The sequence below is a fragment of the Schistosoma haematobium genome, chromosome 4 (genome assembly GCF_000699445.3).
Source record: "Schistosoma haematobium chromosome 4, whole genome shotgun sequence".
Lineage (NCBI taxonomy): Eukaryota > Metazoa > Platyhelminthes > Trematoda > Strigeidida > Schistosomatidae > Schistosoma > Schistosoma haematobium.
In genome coordinates, this window is record NC_067199.1 from 22,329,976 (window position 1) to 22,344,377 (window position 14,402).

The following is a 14,402-nucleotide window of genomic DNA, read 5'->3' on the forward strand; positions in this document are numbered from 1 at the left end:
ATTTGTTAAATTTCTGGGATTACCGGAATTCATACACTATAGGCTTTTTTGGATCTAAATTTCAGTAAACTTCAGTTTACAACATTTTATTTAAAATATTCCCAATGAAGAATGAACTAGACTATATCAATTTTTCATAACTGACCGTTAAATGTTTTAATTTACGTTTGCCTACTTACAAGTAAGCAAATTTTTTAAAAGAAATATTTAACTTTTCCATCCTATCTAGTAGCTGATCTGGTGTATAAATTTATACTCTGTTACTAAATAGATTATTAATATTAGCAAATAATCAGAATACATTCCGTATTTTAAGGATTTAAGGATAGATATGTTTAAAAAAACAGGTTTTCAAACGACTAGTGTAACTGACTTAAAATGAGAATTATCACTATAAAGATGATGGCCAGCTAATCTTTTCACTAAAATATGAAGTGTCAGCTGAATTATTTCAATGTACTACAAGTGTAGATTCAATGCTTATTCTACAACTTAATTTTTCACTTTTGACTATGAGCTCTAACATTTTCTTCAAGACTCGTATGGTTACTCTATTCGTACAATCGTTTGATGCTATCATAGACTAGTCATACTATAGTTTACTTCAAAAATTTAAGAAGCATTTTCATGACATTATTAACATTGTGTGATATATATCCTTTATTAAAAATGCTTAGCACTCGTTGATTTTAAAATATTTTTAATAAAATGACTGGTCTGTAATGTGGTAATAGTTTACTCTAAGGTTAATTGTTTGACAGGTGTTTGAATATTTGAGTCAGAGTTCTTCACTATTTCGATTTATAGCCTCTACAATCCTATCTTATGAAGAACTATTTAAATTATAATAAAATCCTTTTGAAGAGATATCTTTTCATCTATGTTAACGAGTGATGAATAACATCGAATTTTTAAGATCATTTCCGAAAAGAAGCATCTGTCTGTATTTTTTAAACAATGTCAAGTAGTTATACATTAAGTGGGTTGATCAGTTTTGTATAAGCTTCGGTATTTACTCGAATAATGAAAGATCCATTATCCGATTTTAGTCCACAAGTAGTTTCCTTAAGAAACATGGTGAAAATTATTTATTGGATATGATACCTTGTTAGAAGTTTACAATTCTTGATATGCTATTTATTGTGAAAAAGGCACAATGAAATGAATGAACAGATTGATCTTATACAGATCATCGAGTTAGTGGTAATATAGTTGTGGCTCAAAAGAAATTTGTGAAAAGTAATTTATGTTGTTTTATTCATTTACTTCCTTACTTCTTACAGGAGAACGTATAAGAAACTGAAGATTTTAGAGAGCTGAAATCACTATTATTGAGCCATAATGTTGTGATTTTCAGCATGAGTTTTCTAGAAGGAAAATATGTAAACTTTTCTCTTTTCAATATATCCCAGCCTAACACAAAAGAATAATTTAGTTTTTCAAATTTATTGCTTGTGCATTGTATGTGTTTGAGAATACATTTTTCTCGAATTAAACATTTAAATTCTTGTTCAATAATTATCATTTAAGACGAATAGCAACTTATGATGACACTAATTTATGAACAACTTCAGTCCAGAAAATATATTGTATCGAAATTTACTCAATGTTATCTGGTTAAAAGGAGTGAATGACCTATGTGTTCTCAGCGTCTTGTGATAGTAGGTTGTTTATTTTTGTATGGACAAGTTACATTTATCTTCAATATTATTCCATCGTTTATTTCTTATCATATTATCTACGATTTTACAATGACCAATCAATTAATTAAAATGAGTAGTAGCAAATCAATTTTTACCACTCTATGATTGGCTGTTTTTATTCGACCAATTATATGACAATTTCACTGAAGGTTACTTTTACCTAAAACTCAACTCAGATAAAAAAACATTTATAGACCTACTTCAATATACCTTCCAGTTACACCTTAGAAACAAGCTTAGTTGATGAAGCACTGGTGTATTTAGCGCGATGTAGATTTTTTTTTCTTCAAAGCTAGTCTTGGAAATATATAAATGGAGATGTTGTCTGAAATGAAACAAGAGAACAATTCAAGGATGTTATCTCATCCAAATAAACGGAATAGTCAACAGAAAAAAATTTATTCTAAATATTCGACTCGTTTATTACAAAATCCTAGCAACAAAGGTACTTATGGCCGTAGAGGACCTGGATTATATCGATCAACAGTGAATGAATTATCATTAGAGCAAACTAGTTTGTCACTAAATCTACTCCATAAACGTTTATTTAAATTTAAACCGTCATTAACTCCTGGACTTGGTACAAGAAGAGTTGTTTCTATAAACCCAAGTAAGGTTTTATACAAAGTTTTCATTTCAAGTGTTATAGTAATGGGATCTCTTTATACAGTATGGTATTCGTTTACCATATAATAAATATATTCTAGATAGACCTTTTACATTAGAATATATGATATTATTCTTATAGCAAAGTAGAGTTTAATATGCCTTTAAGTCTAATAGTTTTGAGTTAATATAATCGTTTGAAATGTTCCTAATGGTTGTTATATAATTTGTTGGGGTAAATAATTAATTATATAGATTTGTGATGTAAGTAGTTCAAATTTATTTTATTAAATACTGGTATATTTTATTGTTTACAGTGCTTTGTTTATTTGTATTTCGTACTGAAATGCTATTTCGGTCAATTGTTTAATCAATTATTGATTACCCGTATACACATTTGTTTCGTTCCAACTTTTTGTTGGACAATAAATTCTGAATATTATTAGAGGATTAGTTGGATACTGTTGGTAGTCTTCTGTGAGTGTAAGAACTGAATATGTTAAAAATATGCGTAGTACCGTGGGATAAAACTTAAAAATATGTAAACCTTTAGCGTCCTCTACATTATTTGTTTGAAAGTAGATTTAGTTTATTGTTGTTTTACAGTGACGCTAATAGCCACTTTTATAAATCAGTGTAATGACCTTTTATTGATCTAATGAATCAATAGGAGTTTTTGATATTTATATTAATGACCAGTTTAGATAGCAATGGACTTTTACTGAAGAAAGCATTCTCTTGTCCTACATTCAAAGCAGTCTGTTTGTAGAATAAACTGAGTTGAAAGTATAATATCTCACACTGATTAACAGCTCTCTTTAAATTTTGATTACCATGGTTTTTTTACCAACTTTCCCAAACACACAAATATATTCTCGTGACATTTTGAAGCTACCATTTAATATATCGCAAAATTATTTTTGAAAATAACACTATAATCTGTTTCGGTCTGCATATATTTATGATATTTAGTTAATACTTTTGGAGAAAATTATGAAACTCTATTATTTGATGTACTCGAGATAAGTTTAATACAAGTGGGTGAGATCTGCCTGAAGTAGAAGGGTTAGTTTGGTCAGTAGTCAAGTGAGTGTGGTATAGACGAATAAAAGCAATACCCCAGTTTATCAAAGAATTAGACCATATGACGGATTTCAAGTTTCTGAGCATAGGCTTAAATGAAAATGGAAAACTCAACATTGGACTCCTTGTTCATCGATGATGCTTCTTTTAAATCAAGTGTAAATAGTTACTGTTCATCGAGTTACTATTAAGTTCATGGTTTACTTTGAAGTTTTTCACATCATGAAATTTACAAATATTTTTATTATGAACAAACGTCTGTCAGACAAAAGTAAAATCTAAGACCTTTAGCTGAAGTAACTTCAAAAACTAACAAAACTTTTAAATAGTGAAGTATTTCCACGACGCAAGACTGAGATCTTTGTTATGAAGATCGGTTTTGCGTTATGTTTATTCGCAATGCTTACACATTTATTATACAAAATTTTCGGGAAAGATTATAGCCGATAATTAAACTTGTCCTTACTATGTTTAATAGATGTACAAGGAATTATGAAATAAGACCTGTAAAATTCCAGAAACTTAGATATTATGACTGTTTACTTTTTAATTGTATGTTAATTACACATTTTTTCAGGGCAAGATCCAAATCTTAAATTCAGTATGGAACCTCGTCTAGGTGATGAAGCATTCACTGAATGGATTAATGCCGTACGTCGTATGGCTCGTATAGGAGACGGTTTACCATCAGCTATTCGTTCACGTGTATGGTCAACTCTTGCAGATAGACAATTAGCTAAGCAACATGTCGATTGGGATCACGAGATTAAAATGGCTTTCAATGAACCATCTAATCAAGATGATGACAGATTAGGTGAACAAATTGTAAAAGATCTACATCGTACTGGATGTGAACAGTTCGGATCAGATTCAGATCGTGCATCATTGAAACGTGTTCTTCTTGCTTATGCTCGATGGAATAAACGAGTGGGATATTGTCAAGGTTTTAATGTAATAGCTGCTGGTGTGCTAGATGTTACTGGTAGAGATGAAAAAAAAGCATTCAAAGTAAGTGTGGAATTATATGGTTTAACAATATTCAGATGTTAACTTGCACAAAACATCTCATATATAAACTCCCTTTGCTTCATGTTGTATGGTCTTGATCAACTATCTGGGAAAATTAACTCTCATCCTCCTACAAAATTAACACTAAAGCTATATAATTCTATAGTTAAGATTACGGTTGATTAATTGGCCTTGATGTTGGCCAGCGGAGGAGGAGTGGCTGAATATATTTCTTCTGTACGCATAGCTCCGGTTTCTTCATTCGGATGGCTACTGCTTCAGCCGTTTGAAGGACTTTCAGTCTGACCAGTTTTGGCAAAAAATTACTTACCTTATAAATAATTGAAAAAGATTGGTTTATACTGGCACTATGACCGGTTTGTACTAAATGGGCCAATATTGAGCTGTTCACCTTCTTCATCAAACCTTTGTTTAACCACGCTGGAAGGTGTTCACGAGCACGAAAATGTAAATTCCTAGAACTTCGACCAATATAACTCGCTCCACAGGAGCAGTCGGACTGATAAATACAAAATGAGGTGGTCATTCCAGGTAATTCATCTTTTAGCTTCGGTGTAGCCATTGGGCGCGTAGAAAATACTAATCGCAGTTCTCCGGCGTTAAAAGACTTTTGTATTGTCCTACGGCTGAAGCAGTAGCCATCCGAATAAAGAAACCGGAGCTATGCGTACAGAAGAAATATATTCAGCCACTCCTCCTCCCCTGGCCAACATCAAGGCCAATTAATCAATCGTAATCTTAACTATTGAATGACTCTATTTGACTATGACCTTTCGTAGTCAATTGTAATTGTCCCTGTTATCTTTATTCATAAATCTTTGTATTATTTGTATTATTACTCTTCTTCTTCTTCTTCTTCTTCTTCTTCTTCTTCTTCTTATTATTATTATTATTATTATTATTATTGTTCGTATTATTGGTTAAACATCATTAATCTCCCTATACATGATTCATTCACTTCGCATTCATCCCTCCGTATTACGTCTTACTTATTTGATCGAATTGTAATTGCACTATTATTTCTCTCTCACCCTATTTGACGCATATTTATTCTGATCATGGATCTTAAAATTTCATTTAACATGCACGCAGATTCAAGTTAACATTTTATATGAGTCATATTAACATTAACAATTTTATTGTATTTTGTTTATCACAATTCTAAATTCACATGCTCTAAACGATGTACTTTACCCTTAACTTGGCCATTTTTCGGATTAATAATTTCGATATATAATTGTAGAACCTGAAGAGAATTTATCGAAAAGAATATTCTTCGTTCAAATATTAGTCTTTTAATATGACGGGGATCTTTAAACGACTATATAATTCTGATTAAATAGACTTCATTTATCAACTTTTTAAATATATGATTGATTTTAGAGCTCCTATCTCTTTACCAGAGGTTATCTACACAAATCTTGATGCAGAAATGTATTAAAAGGTTACGAGACTATAATAATAGAAGAATAAGTAGAAACATTACGCGTTGATTGTTTTTCTCTTGATGTACCGACCATTTATATGTAAAATTTCAAGTGTTATATTGCCAAATTATCTATATCTATAGATTAAAATTATAAATAATAATCGATTAAATTTCTAAAAAAGACACGTTCATTCTTGTCCAATGTATTTTGGTATCTCATATATCAAAATACTCTTCATATTGTTTTCCATGTTTGTTTCATAGAATAGAACCGGGTTTTTACAATGTCTTTTTTTCAACTAGTATACCTAAATTACATTTGCTTTCGACCGAAATTTATTTACTTTAGACTGTTTATTATTCAGTTTCCTTTCATAAGGAAGTTATTAAGTGAGAAAATTAACTCTACCTGTCCTAATAGTGTTACCTTTGCAAATTATCAGTATATAATTGTAGTAAAAAGTTAGTTATTTCATAATTCTCTTGATGCAATAATAAATCAGTCATATGAATATTCAAGTTTGTTTCTTATTCTTCTTCTTCTTCTTCTTATTATTATTATTTATATCCAGTTAAATTTGAGTGTACCCTTTGAAAAGTTAGACTTGAAAAGTGAAGATCCTGTTGACATAAATAACGTCAACCTTAAATCATGCATTATTTTTAAATATTATTTTATTAAGTTTTATCATATAGTGTACTGTAAAAGTATTAATGAAGATCACTTATATTATTGATGATTGATAAACAAATCGTTAATAGATTCACTTTTTACTTTTCCTATTTCACTTATCATTTCAACTTTAAATAACTTAACTGAAGTAAGTAATAGGACACCAAAGACATTAATTTACATAAAAGTGACTATTCAGGAAAGCAAATATCTTTTTTAACGATAATAATTTTTTTATGGGCGAACTGTACTTTTGTGTATATAGCTGTCACAATCGGTTGATTAAATTTTCTTTGCATGATCAGGCATTGTTTGAAACCACTAAGAATCAGAAACCACTCGAAACTCGTTTCATCTCAGTTTGGGACTTTTTACCATTATGCACTCACTAAATGACACAAAGTTGAATTTAGAACCTCTTGGTCTCATAATGAGCACGATACATAGGTCTAATTATCTATCCACTGCGTTTTTACTTTGAATAGTTATCTATTTGATATGAATTCATTATAAAAATTACTTTCAAATTGTACGAAATCATCAAACAAACTCCATGACAGATAAAAACCTATTTTTGTGGAATAAACTATGATTACATCATTAACGAAATATTCAAAAGTACCAAAAAAATATTGTTTCTAATGAAAATTAACAAATAAACTACTATGTGTTGTTAATCTTCCGGAAATGTCGTGAACACAATATTAATCAGTGGTACTTTTAGGTAAAAAGTATTATAAATTAAATATTCATTTTAATAAAACCAAAGAAATTGAATTGGTATTAACACATGATAGTATTAATAAAACAAAATTTAATGGGAATAATATAAGCTTTTTCTCATCGAATAATCTTTTCTTTTAATGGCTTAATAGCTAGTTTTTATCGTATATATTTTGTCGTTGAAAGTAAGATACCAATAGTATACGTTGTTCAACAGTTAATCATCATTATTATTCATAATGAGGAATTCGACTAAGATTTGAGTATATTTGATCGACTATATTGTTTGTTATTGTAGAATCTTTTCTAATTGAATTAGAATAGCGATAGTAAATCATTCTCTATGTTTTGTTCAATTTATTGTACAGTACTTTTAGTACATTTATTTTTTACTTAATAATTATGTTGTTTTTTCAATTGTGAACAATGTCATAAAATGCAAATTATATAGTGAAGATCAAAAGAAATTTTAGATAACTAAGCTCAAATTCAATTAAAAAACAGCTCAGTTATAATCACTTTTCATACTCTTGTAAATTCTTGTTTCCAAACTGTTATTATTTTGATTTCACTTGGTGTTGTTTTACTTGTATCTACCCATTGTTATTTAAGAATGCAATTGATCAGTATCATGTTGGCATATGTGCATCCTGTGCGGATCGCATCGATATAGCTTCAAGTCAAAAGCTTTTTAAACAAAGATGGACAGTGGCTAGCGGTGAAATCCAGTTTGACACGCGTTTCATCCTATTTGGGACTCGTCAGCTGGATGTGCCTGCATCTCAGAGTTGATATTCAAACGCTTCAAACGCCATCAAGTTATCTACTTAGCTATTTTATTACTTTGATTTCCTGATTTGAATCATAATTCTTTTGTGTATTATATTAATACTTTTGATCTTATTGTGTTTTCTTTCATTTATACTGACATAAAATGGGAAGCTTTGTTCTGATTAAACATTTGCACCTAGGTCTTATTTTGTTTAGGACTAATTCATCATGTAACTCTTCTATGCTTACTTTTATTGTCCACAGTTTCTTCGGTCACATAAAGAAACGTCATAATAATATTTTTTTTGTTATAGATCATGGTCTATTTAATTGATTATGTTTTACCGGAATCATATTTTGCACAAAATTTACAAGCATTATCTGTAGATATTGCTGTTTTCCGACAACTTTTACAAAATAGAATACCCGAATTAGCGAATCATTTAGATAATTTACAATTCAAAGCTGGTTAGTTTGCTCTTTTTCGATTTTTTTGTCTTTATATTATTAGGAGGTCAATATGTATCAGTCGTTTGATGTTATATTTCATGCTCGACACATTAATAAATATTTTAACACCAGTATGTAGGTTTTGGAGATTGTTAAATACTATTAAGATCACAAACCAAATTGAGTTGGAAATCTGGCAGTATTGGAGAAATTCTTCTTCCTAACATTGGACTCCTCGTCAGCATACATCCACAATCCCAACGTCGGGGATCAAGCCCGGAACCCCTGGTCTCGCACACGAACTCTTAACCTTTAGACCACTGAGGCGAGATTCAGTGGTGTACAAGTCTAAATTCAGTCAATCTGAGTTATCGAACTACTATCTTCCATTGTCTTCAGTCAGTATTTTCTTGACACTTGACACGGAGGAACTACACTCCTCGTGGCTTCTTGTTTGATTTTTGGGGATTTTCTCTCGAAGCTGTTCGCTGTTGAGCATATGATGCTCATCTGTCCTGAGGCTGTTGAGATTGTTCGGTGTTACCGAGAAGCCGTGAAGAAAATTAAGTTAATGAAAATCAACAATTGAGATGACAGTATCAAACGTAGTGTATAGTTCAAAAGAATTAGATAAGATGGAAGAATAAAAAGTAAGACAACATTTATTGGGATATAAACCGAATATGTCTACTCAGCTGAAACTGATTTTAATCGAAGCCACTGAAAGTGTTTAGTATTGCATTCTGCTGATTCAAAGTAACTGAACTAAATAGTTTTTGCCTCTCGATTCAGTTTAGACTAATGATGAACTGGTGTTATGTCCTCGTCTCATCAATCATATCCACTTTTTATTTTAATTCTACCCTAGTACTTTCATACAGTAGGGTTTACTGTTACACTATTTCACATACTATGTATTATTAGTAACTTACTTCTAACCTTGGCACTTATGGTTCTAGAGTATACTATATGTGAACAATGTTTCATATCCATAAAGTTGTACGAAACGAACTGACACCCAGTGTACTGACCTTTCGACATTCAGTTGCATATTGCTACATAGGTGGTGCAAGTCGGCAAAGCCAAGGTAGGTTTTGGTGATGATACCGAGATTTAGTTATTTTATAAGATTTACAGTTAGGAGTGGAATAAAAGCTCCATGTACGCGCATACTAAGTCAGATGATTCATCTAGTATTGGAAAGTGATGGCAGTTAAATGCCGTGATAAATTTAATATTAAGCACCGTTTTCTAATGATTTCAGGGTGATGTCATGTCTAAATAGAATAATTTTAAACGATCTCATTTCTGGTCTATCCTGTGCATATTTCTGAACTATCTTTTAGACTGCTTATAATCTGGTGGGGGGATGGGAACACTATTGACTTGATTGCCATAGTTTATCATTTACATAGTCAGAATTATCATTATTAGCTTTATTCAGTATTATATTTTTTGGTACAATATAGAATTCTCAACACAAAGTATTTCAACAAGTTTCTGTTTCTTACTTCTTTGTCTATCCTGACGAAAAATATTGAGTGGTCGCCCCCTAGAAGTTGGCAGTCCAGTCAATCGACATCTGAATAATGCACATCCATTTCGCTGCATATTGACAACAAACACGATGTATCTGACTGGGCTTTTTTTGCAACATGTACAGCGGAAGGCTGTAAACTTTTCATAAACGCATCTTAATAGTTTGTGCGATAAATAAACATAATGATGAGTTAAAACAAACAAAAACAGATAACTTATATATATATCAATTCAGTTTGTTTTCACCTTAAGCCTATCCTGGTAATATTATCTTATTATCTGGAGTGATGTTGTTTCAAATTATCTTCACATCATTTCTTTATTATCCTTGTCTCCTCTTACCCTCCATTTCTAGTTTAGTTGACCTTTTTTATATATAAATGTTCTTGGCAAGTATGTGTGATCAGATTGTTCGATATGTATTGCGCTAATATACCACATAGCTCTGATAATCTTCGTGTTCTTATTACACTATCGAAGTTTAAAATTCATTTAGATCTAGTCTGTTATTCAGATATTTATTTTGTTTTTCAAGCTCTGACTTAGTGTTTACACATTTACGTTTAGGCTTTTATTTTGTCCATATTTACTTACTGTTATCAGTGGTAAGTAGTATGAATCCATATGTTTAGCTTTCCTCTAATAGTTATAAATAGTTACATTTATAAGCAAAGATATTTTTTGATTATTATTTATTCTCTATTTATTAGAAAGAATCCTTTAGAATTTATGGTAATCAAACCAATATTCTCTAAATAACCTGTAAACACTCATTTGTCTAGTGTTATAGAAATACTTACTTAGTTTTCTCTATTTATGAACTATTTCACTCTCACCTCCTACTTAGAAGGTAAATTGTTTTGAAGTTGTTTGTTGACTGGCTTTGAAATTATTTAACCAATTCAATTTATCGAAACATTGAAATATCTGGCTGACGAGTTTAGAATGGGGCGGAACGTGCGTCCTCGACTCCACAGCTAGCCACTGTCCACCTTGCTTACATTTCAAATAGTTTATCTTCTCTTCCAATTATGTTTATATCGCTATGTATGTATACTAACTAGTTATTCGTATGCGTATTTTATTATCCATTCATGATAGCCTTGGAAACAGATTGTCAGCTGACTGGAAGACAATTATCTACATATAAACAAGATATTTTATCGGGAAAAAATCATGGCGCTTATGAACCTCCACTAATGAATGTTTATATCATTCAATGGTTTCTTACTTTATTTGCTACTTGTTTGGCATCTGACGCAGTTCTACGTGTATGGGATAGCATATTACTAGAAGGTTCTGAGGTGATCTTACGAACAGCTATAGTCATTATGGATTTCTTGAAAAGGTATTGGAATATATGTGTTATACTGTAGAATCAATTATATGATTATGACAATAATTATGTATGACAAACGTAGTCAACTTACTGCTTTAATGTTATATAAAAGAGATTAGAGTTTTAATAAGTTGTGGAACACTGTATACCCTTTTTATTGTTTAAAGAATAAAAAAGAACAGAATTCATTGCTCAAAAGGAAATACAAAGTGGTTTTATTTTGTAGGAATCTAATTCTAATTGAATTACTTATGCTTGCTAACACACTATTCACAGCAGTCATAAAGTTTTTATTTCTGAATAAATCCTAAACTAATAATGATTGACTTCAAAAAGAAAGCATGTGTTGCTATTGTCATGAAATCATTTGTTTTCCCCATTTATCGTAGATATATCATAATATCTAAAGTACCATGATGATAGATGGTTACTATCATATTTAGTACAATAAAATACTTAGGTCTTGAGATATTGTTCTTCATAACGTCAAACTTGGTTTTTAACCGAATTTCACACTAGCAATCTAATATCACATGATTATCGCTCCACTATTCCAATGAAAAATCTTAATAAATACGATTCAAGGTGAAGTGAATGAAGATCGATAATATTTGAGAATAATCTTGCTACAAGATGAATTGGCTGAGATCTTGTGATTTTTGGGCAATTTTATTGCAGAATATCTTGAAACAACTAGAAGGTACATGGAATTATCGTATACAGTTTATCACTCACGTTAATTATTATTTAGACCATAATAAAAGTATAAGTTGTGTTCGTTCGATTTCCGCGGCATTTTATTCCCACTAACAATTAACATTAAATTTTTAATTTCATACTTTTGAATTACCCTGATTTTAAATGACGTGATAAAGATTGCTCAAATAAACTTTCTTTAGGTAAACTGTAGGTGGACTTTTTGTTGTTTTACTACTGAGTGAGATTTTATTGAACCACATTACGCAACTCTGTCTTATATAGATCCTCTTCAAAATTTATCTAGCAATATTACCTAACTCAGTTTTATAATTTTTATCAGTATATGGGGTTTGTTTACTGGGATTGCTGAAGGGCTTACATGTCTAATTTCAATAAACTTGCGAAAGTGCACAACAATCTATTTCCGTCTCTGGAGTTTAAAGTTACGCAACCTCTGCAAGGGCTGAGGCCTTGAATTTCGATCCTTTGTGAGATCAATGGTATATAATGCTGAAGTGTCCCATACAAAGACGAAAAAACTATTCAATGCTTCCTGGTTTTCAGTGGTTGTCTAATTTTGGTTGGGTTGTAATCTTGATTACATTCATAATGTTTATTACCTGTCGGTTTTCCGAAACATTCTCATTTCTATTTTGATCTAACCTCTAAATACGGATAATATTTTTGGAAGTCTCTTGTTGTTACCACGTTCGTTTAATAGTTATTGTGAGAGAAAAATGTACATACATACGCGATTATATAATTATAAAATGATATCGCTGAAAAGAAATTTCTTCTTTGGATCGAATTCTGGTTACGATAACTCAATCGATATTTTTCATTAATAGGAAACGAGATAACCTTCAGTTGAATATTTAACACAACATGAGATCTAATGCTTTTTGTGTAATATTTTTCATTGTTAACAGTCGTTTGTTAAAGTTAAAATCAGCTGATCAATTTTACGCTACAATGAGTAATTTAATGTCAGAATTTTCAGAAGGTCGAATAGTAAGCAGTCAAGAATTAATATTTGAAATCTATGAACTAGCACCATTTCCTTATCCTGGATTGAAAGAACTACGTGAAAAGTTTATGTATAATATAGCTCCATTAGTTTTAACGAAACATTTAACTATGAATTCATTTAATAATAATACCATTGATGATCAAAGTCTTTCAAATAATGATGGAAAGAAAATGGGCAAATTTAATTTATTCAAATATTTCCCTTCAAATTTTAAAAAATCGAAATCTTTACAGTCGGATAATGATTATAGAGGTTTACCAAAGTAAGTGTGTTATCATTATTATTGAAGTGTTTATTTGGACTTTCATAATGTTCACAATTGTCATTGGTTCTTTCAATTTACAAGTGGTTGTATAATTTTCCCTAAGTTTATTTTTTTGAAAATTTATCCTTCATGTGGATAAAGGTGTAATATTATGGAATCGAAGAATATCGGTGAAAAATGAAATTACATGTCCTCTCAATAAGAAGTAATCACGAAATTTTCATCACAATGATCTTGTTGCTCATATTACCGGGGGACTATGCCTTTGTTGGACTTGGAAAACGTTTTTGAACTATTTATTCTAATAGATGAGTTCTCTCATCAGATTGATCAGTATGGGTGACTACCAAAAATATATGCATATTTATTTATGTATGACGATTTACTTATATATACCGAGTACATGGTTTCTGTAGGTTTCATTATGCCTTTGTTATAAGTGCTCAGCTGACTGGTCCGCATTAACATGATGAGTTAATTGATAAGAAATGGCTATATTACGTATATATACAACTCCATTTTGTTGTTGTGAGTGACTTAAATTGGGATCCGTGCTATGGGCCTTATTATATTTGGGACTCATCTGTTAAGTGTGACCTTCCAGTTCTTTTACTTTCAGGAACATCTTAAAACACCATTCATAAATTTCAACGGTATTCGCTAGAATCATACCACTAATAATTATGCAAATTTAACTAAGAATGCACTATGTATATAAACCAATTTCTTATCACTGTTCGTACAGGTGTAGCATACAAGAACACCAGTGGGGACAATCGTATATAATTAGTACAAACTCAGAGGTACTTGGTAAACTAGAGAAATCATATAGCAAATCGTTAATTTGCAAAATATTAATCCATCATATCAACCTGGACTGCTCCTGTTGCAAACATCAATTTATTGTCTCACGTTTCATTGTTCATACGTTTTCTTACAAATTACATTGTGTTCCCACTCTTCCTTTCTTGATCTTCCCCCATCTTCTGCTGCCAGACAATACGTTTTTAACTCGCATCATATACTACTTATATCAATATAAGTAGCATACACCACATAGGCA

The 14,402-nt window shown here is 30.8% G+C and overlaps 1 protein-coding gene across 2 annotated transcripts in view; it reads left to right on the forward strand.

Moving 5' to 3' along the window:
• MED20 (mediator complex subunit Med20) overlaps nt 1-14,402 on the forward strand; it is a 94,146-nt gene that overhangs the window by 18,633 nt on the left and 61,111 nt on the right. The window contains exons 8-12 of one of the 2 annotated variants that reach the window (XM_051215975.1): nt 1,284-2,313; nt 3,970-4,400; nt 8,332-8,485; nt 11,108-11,354; nt 12,974-13,336. In XM_051215975.1, the coding sequence (XP_051066522.1) occupies nt 2,016-2,313; nt 3,970-4,400; nt 8,332-8,485; nt 11,108-11,354; nt 12,974-13,336 (1,493 nt within the window). In that variant the 5' untranslated portion in view covers nt 1,284-2,015. The remainder of the gene's footprint in view (nt 1-1,283; nt 2,314-3,969; nt 4,401-8,331; nt 8,486-11,107; nt 11,355-12,973; nt 13,337-14,402) is intronic. The other variant, XM_051215976.1, reaches the window with a different exon arrangement.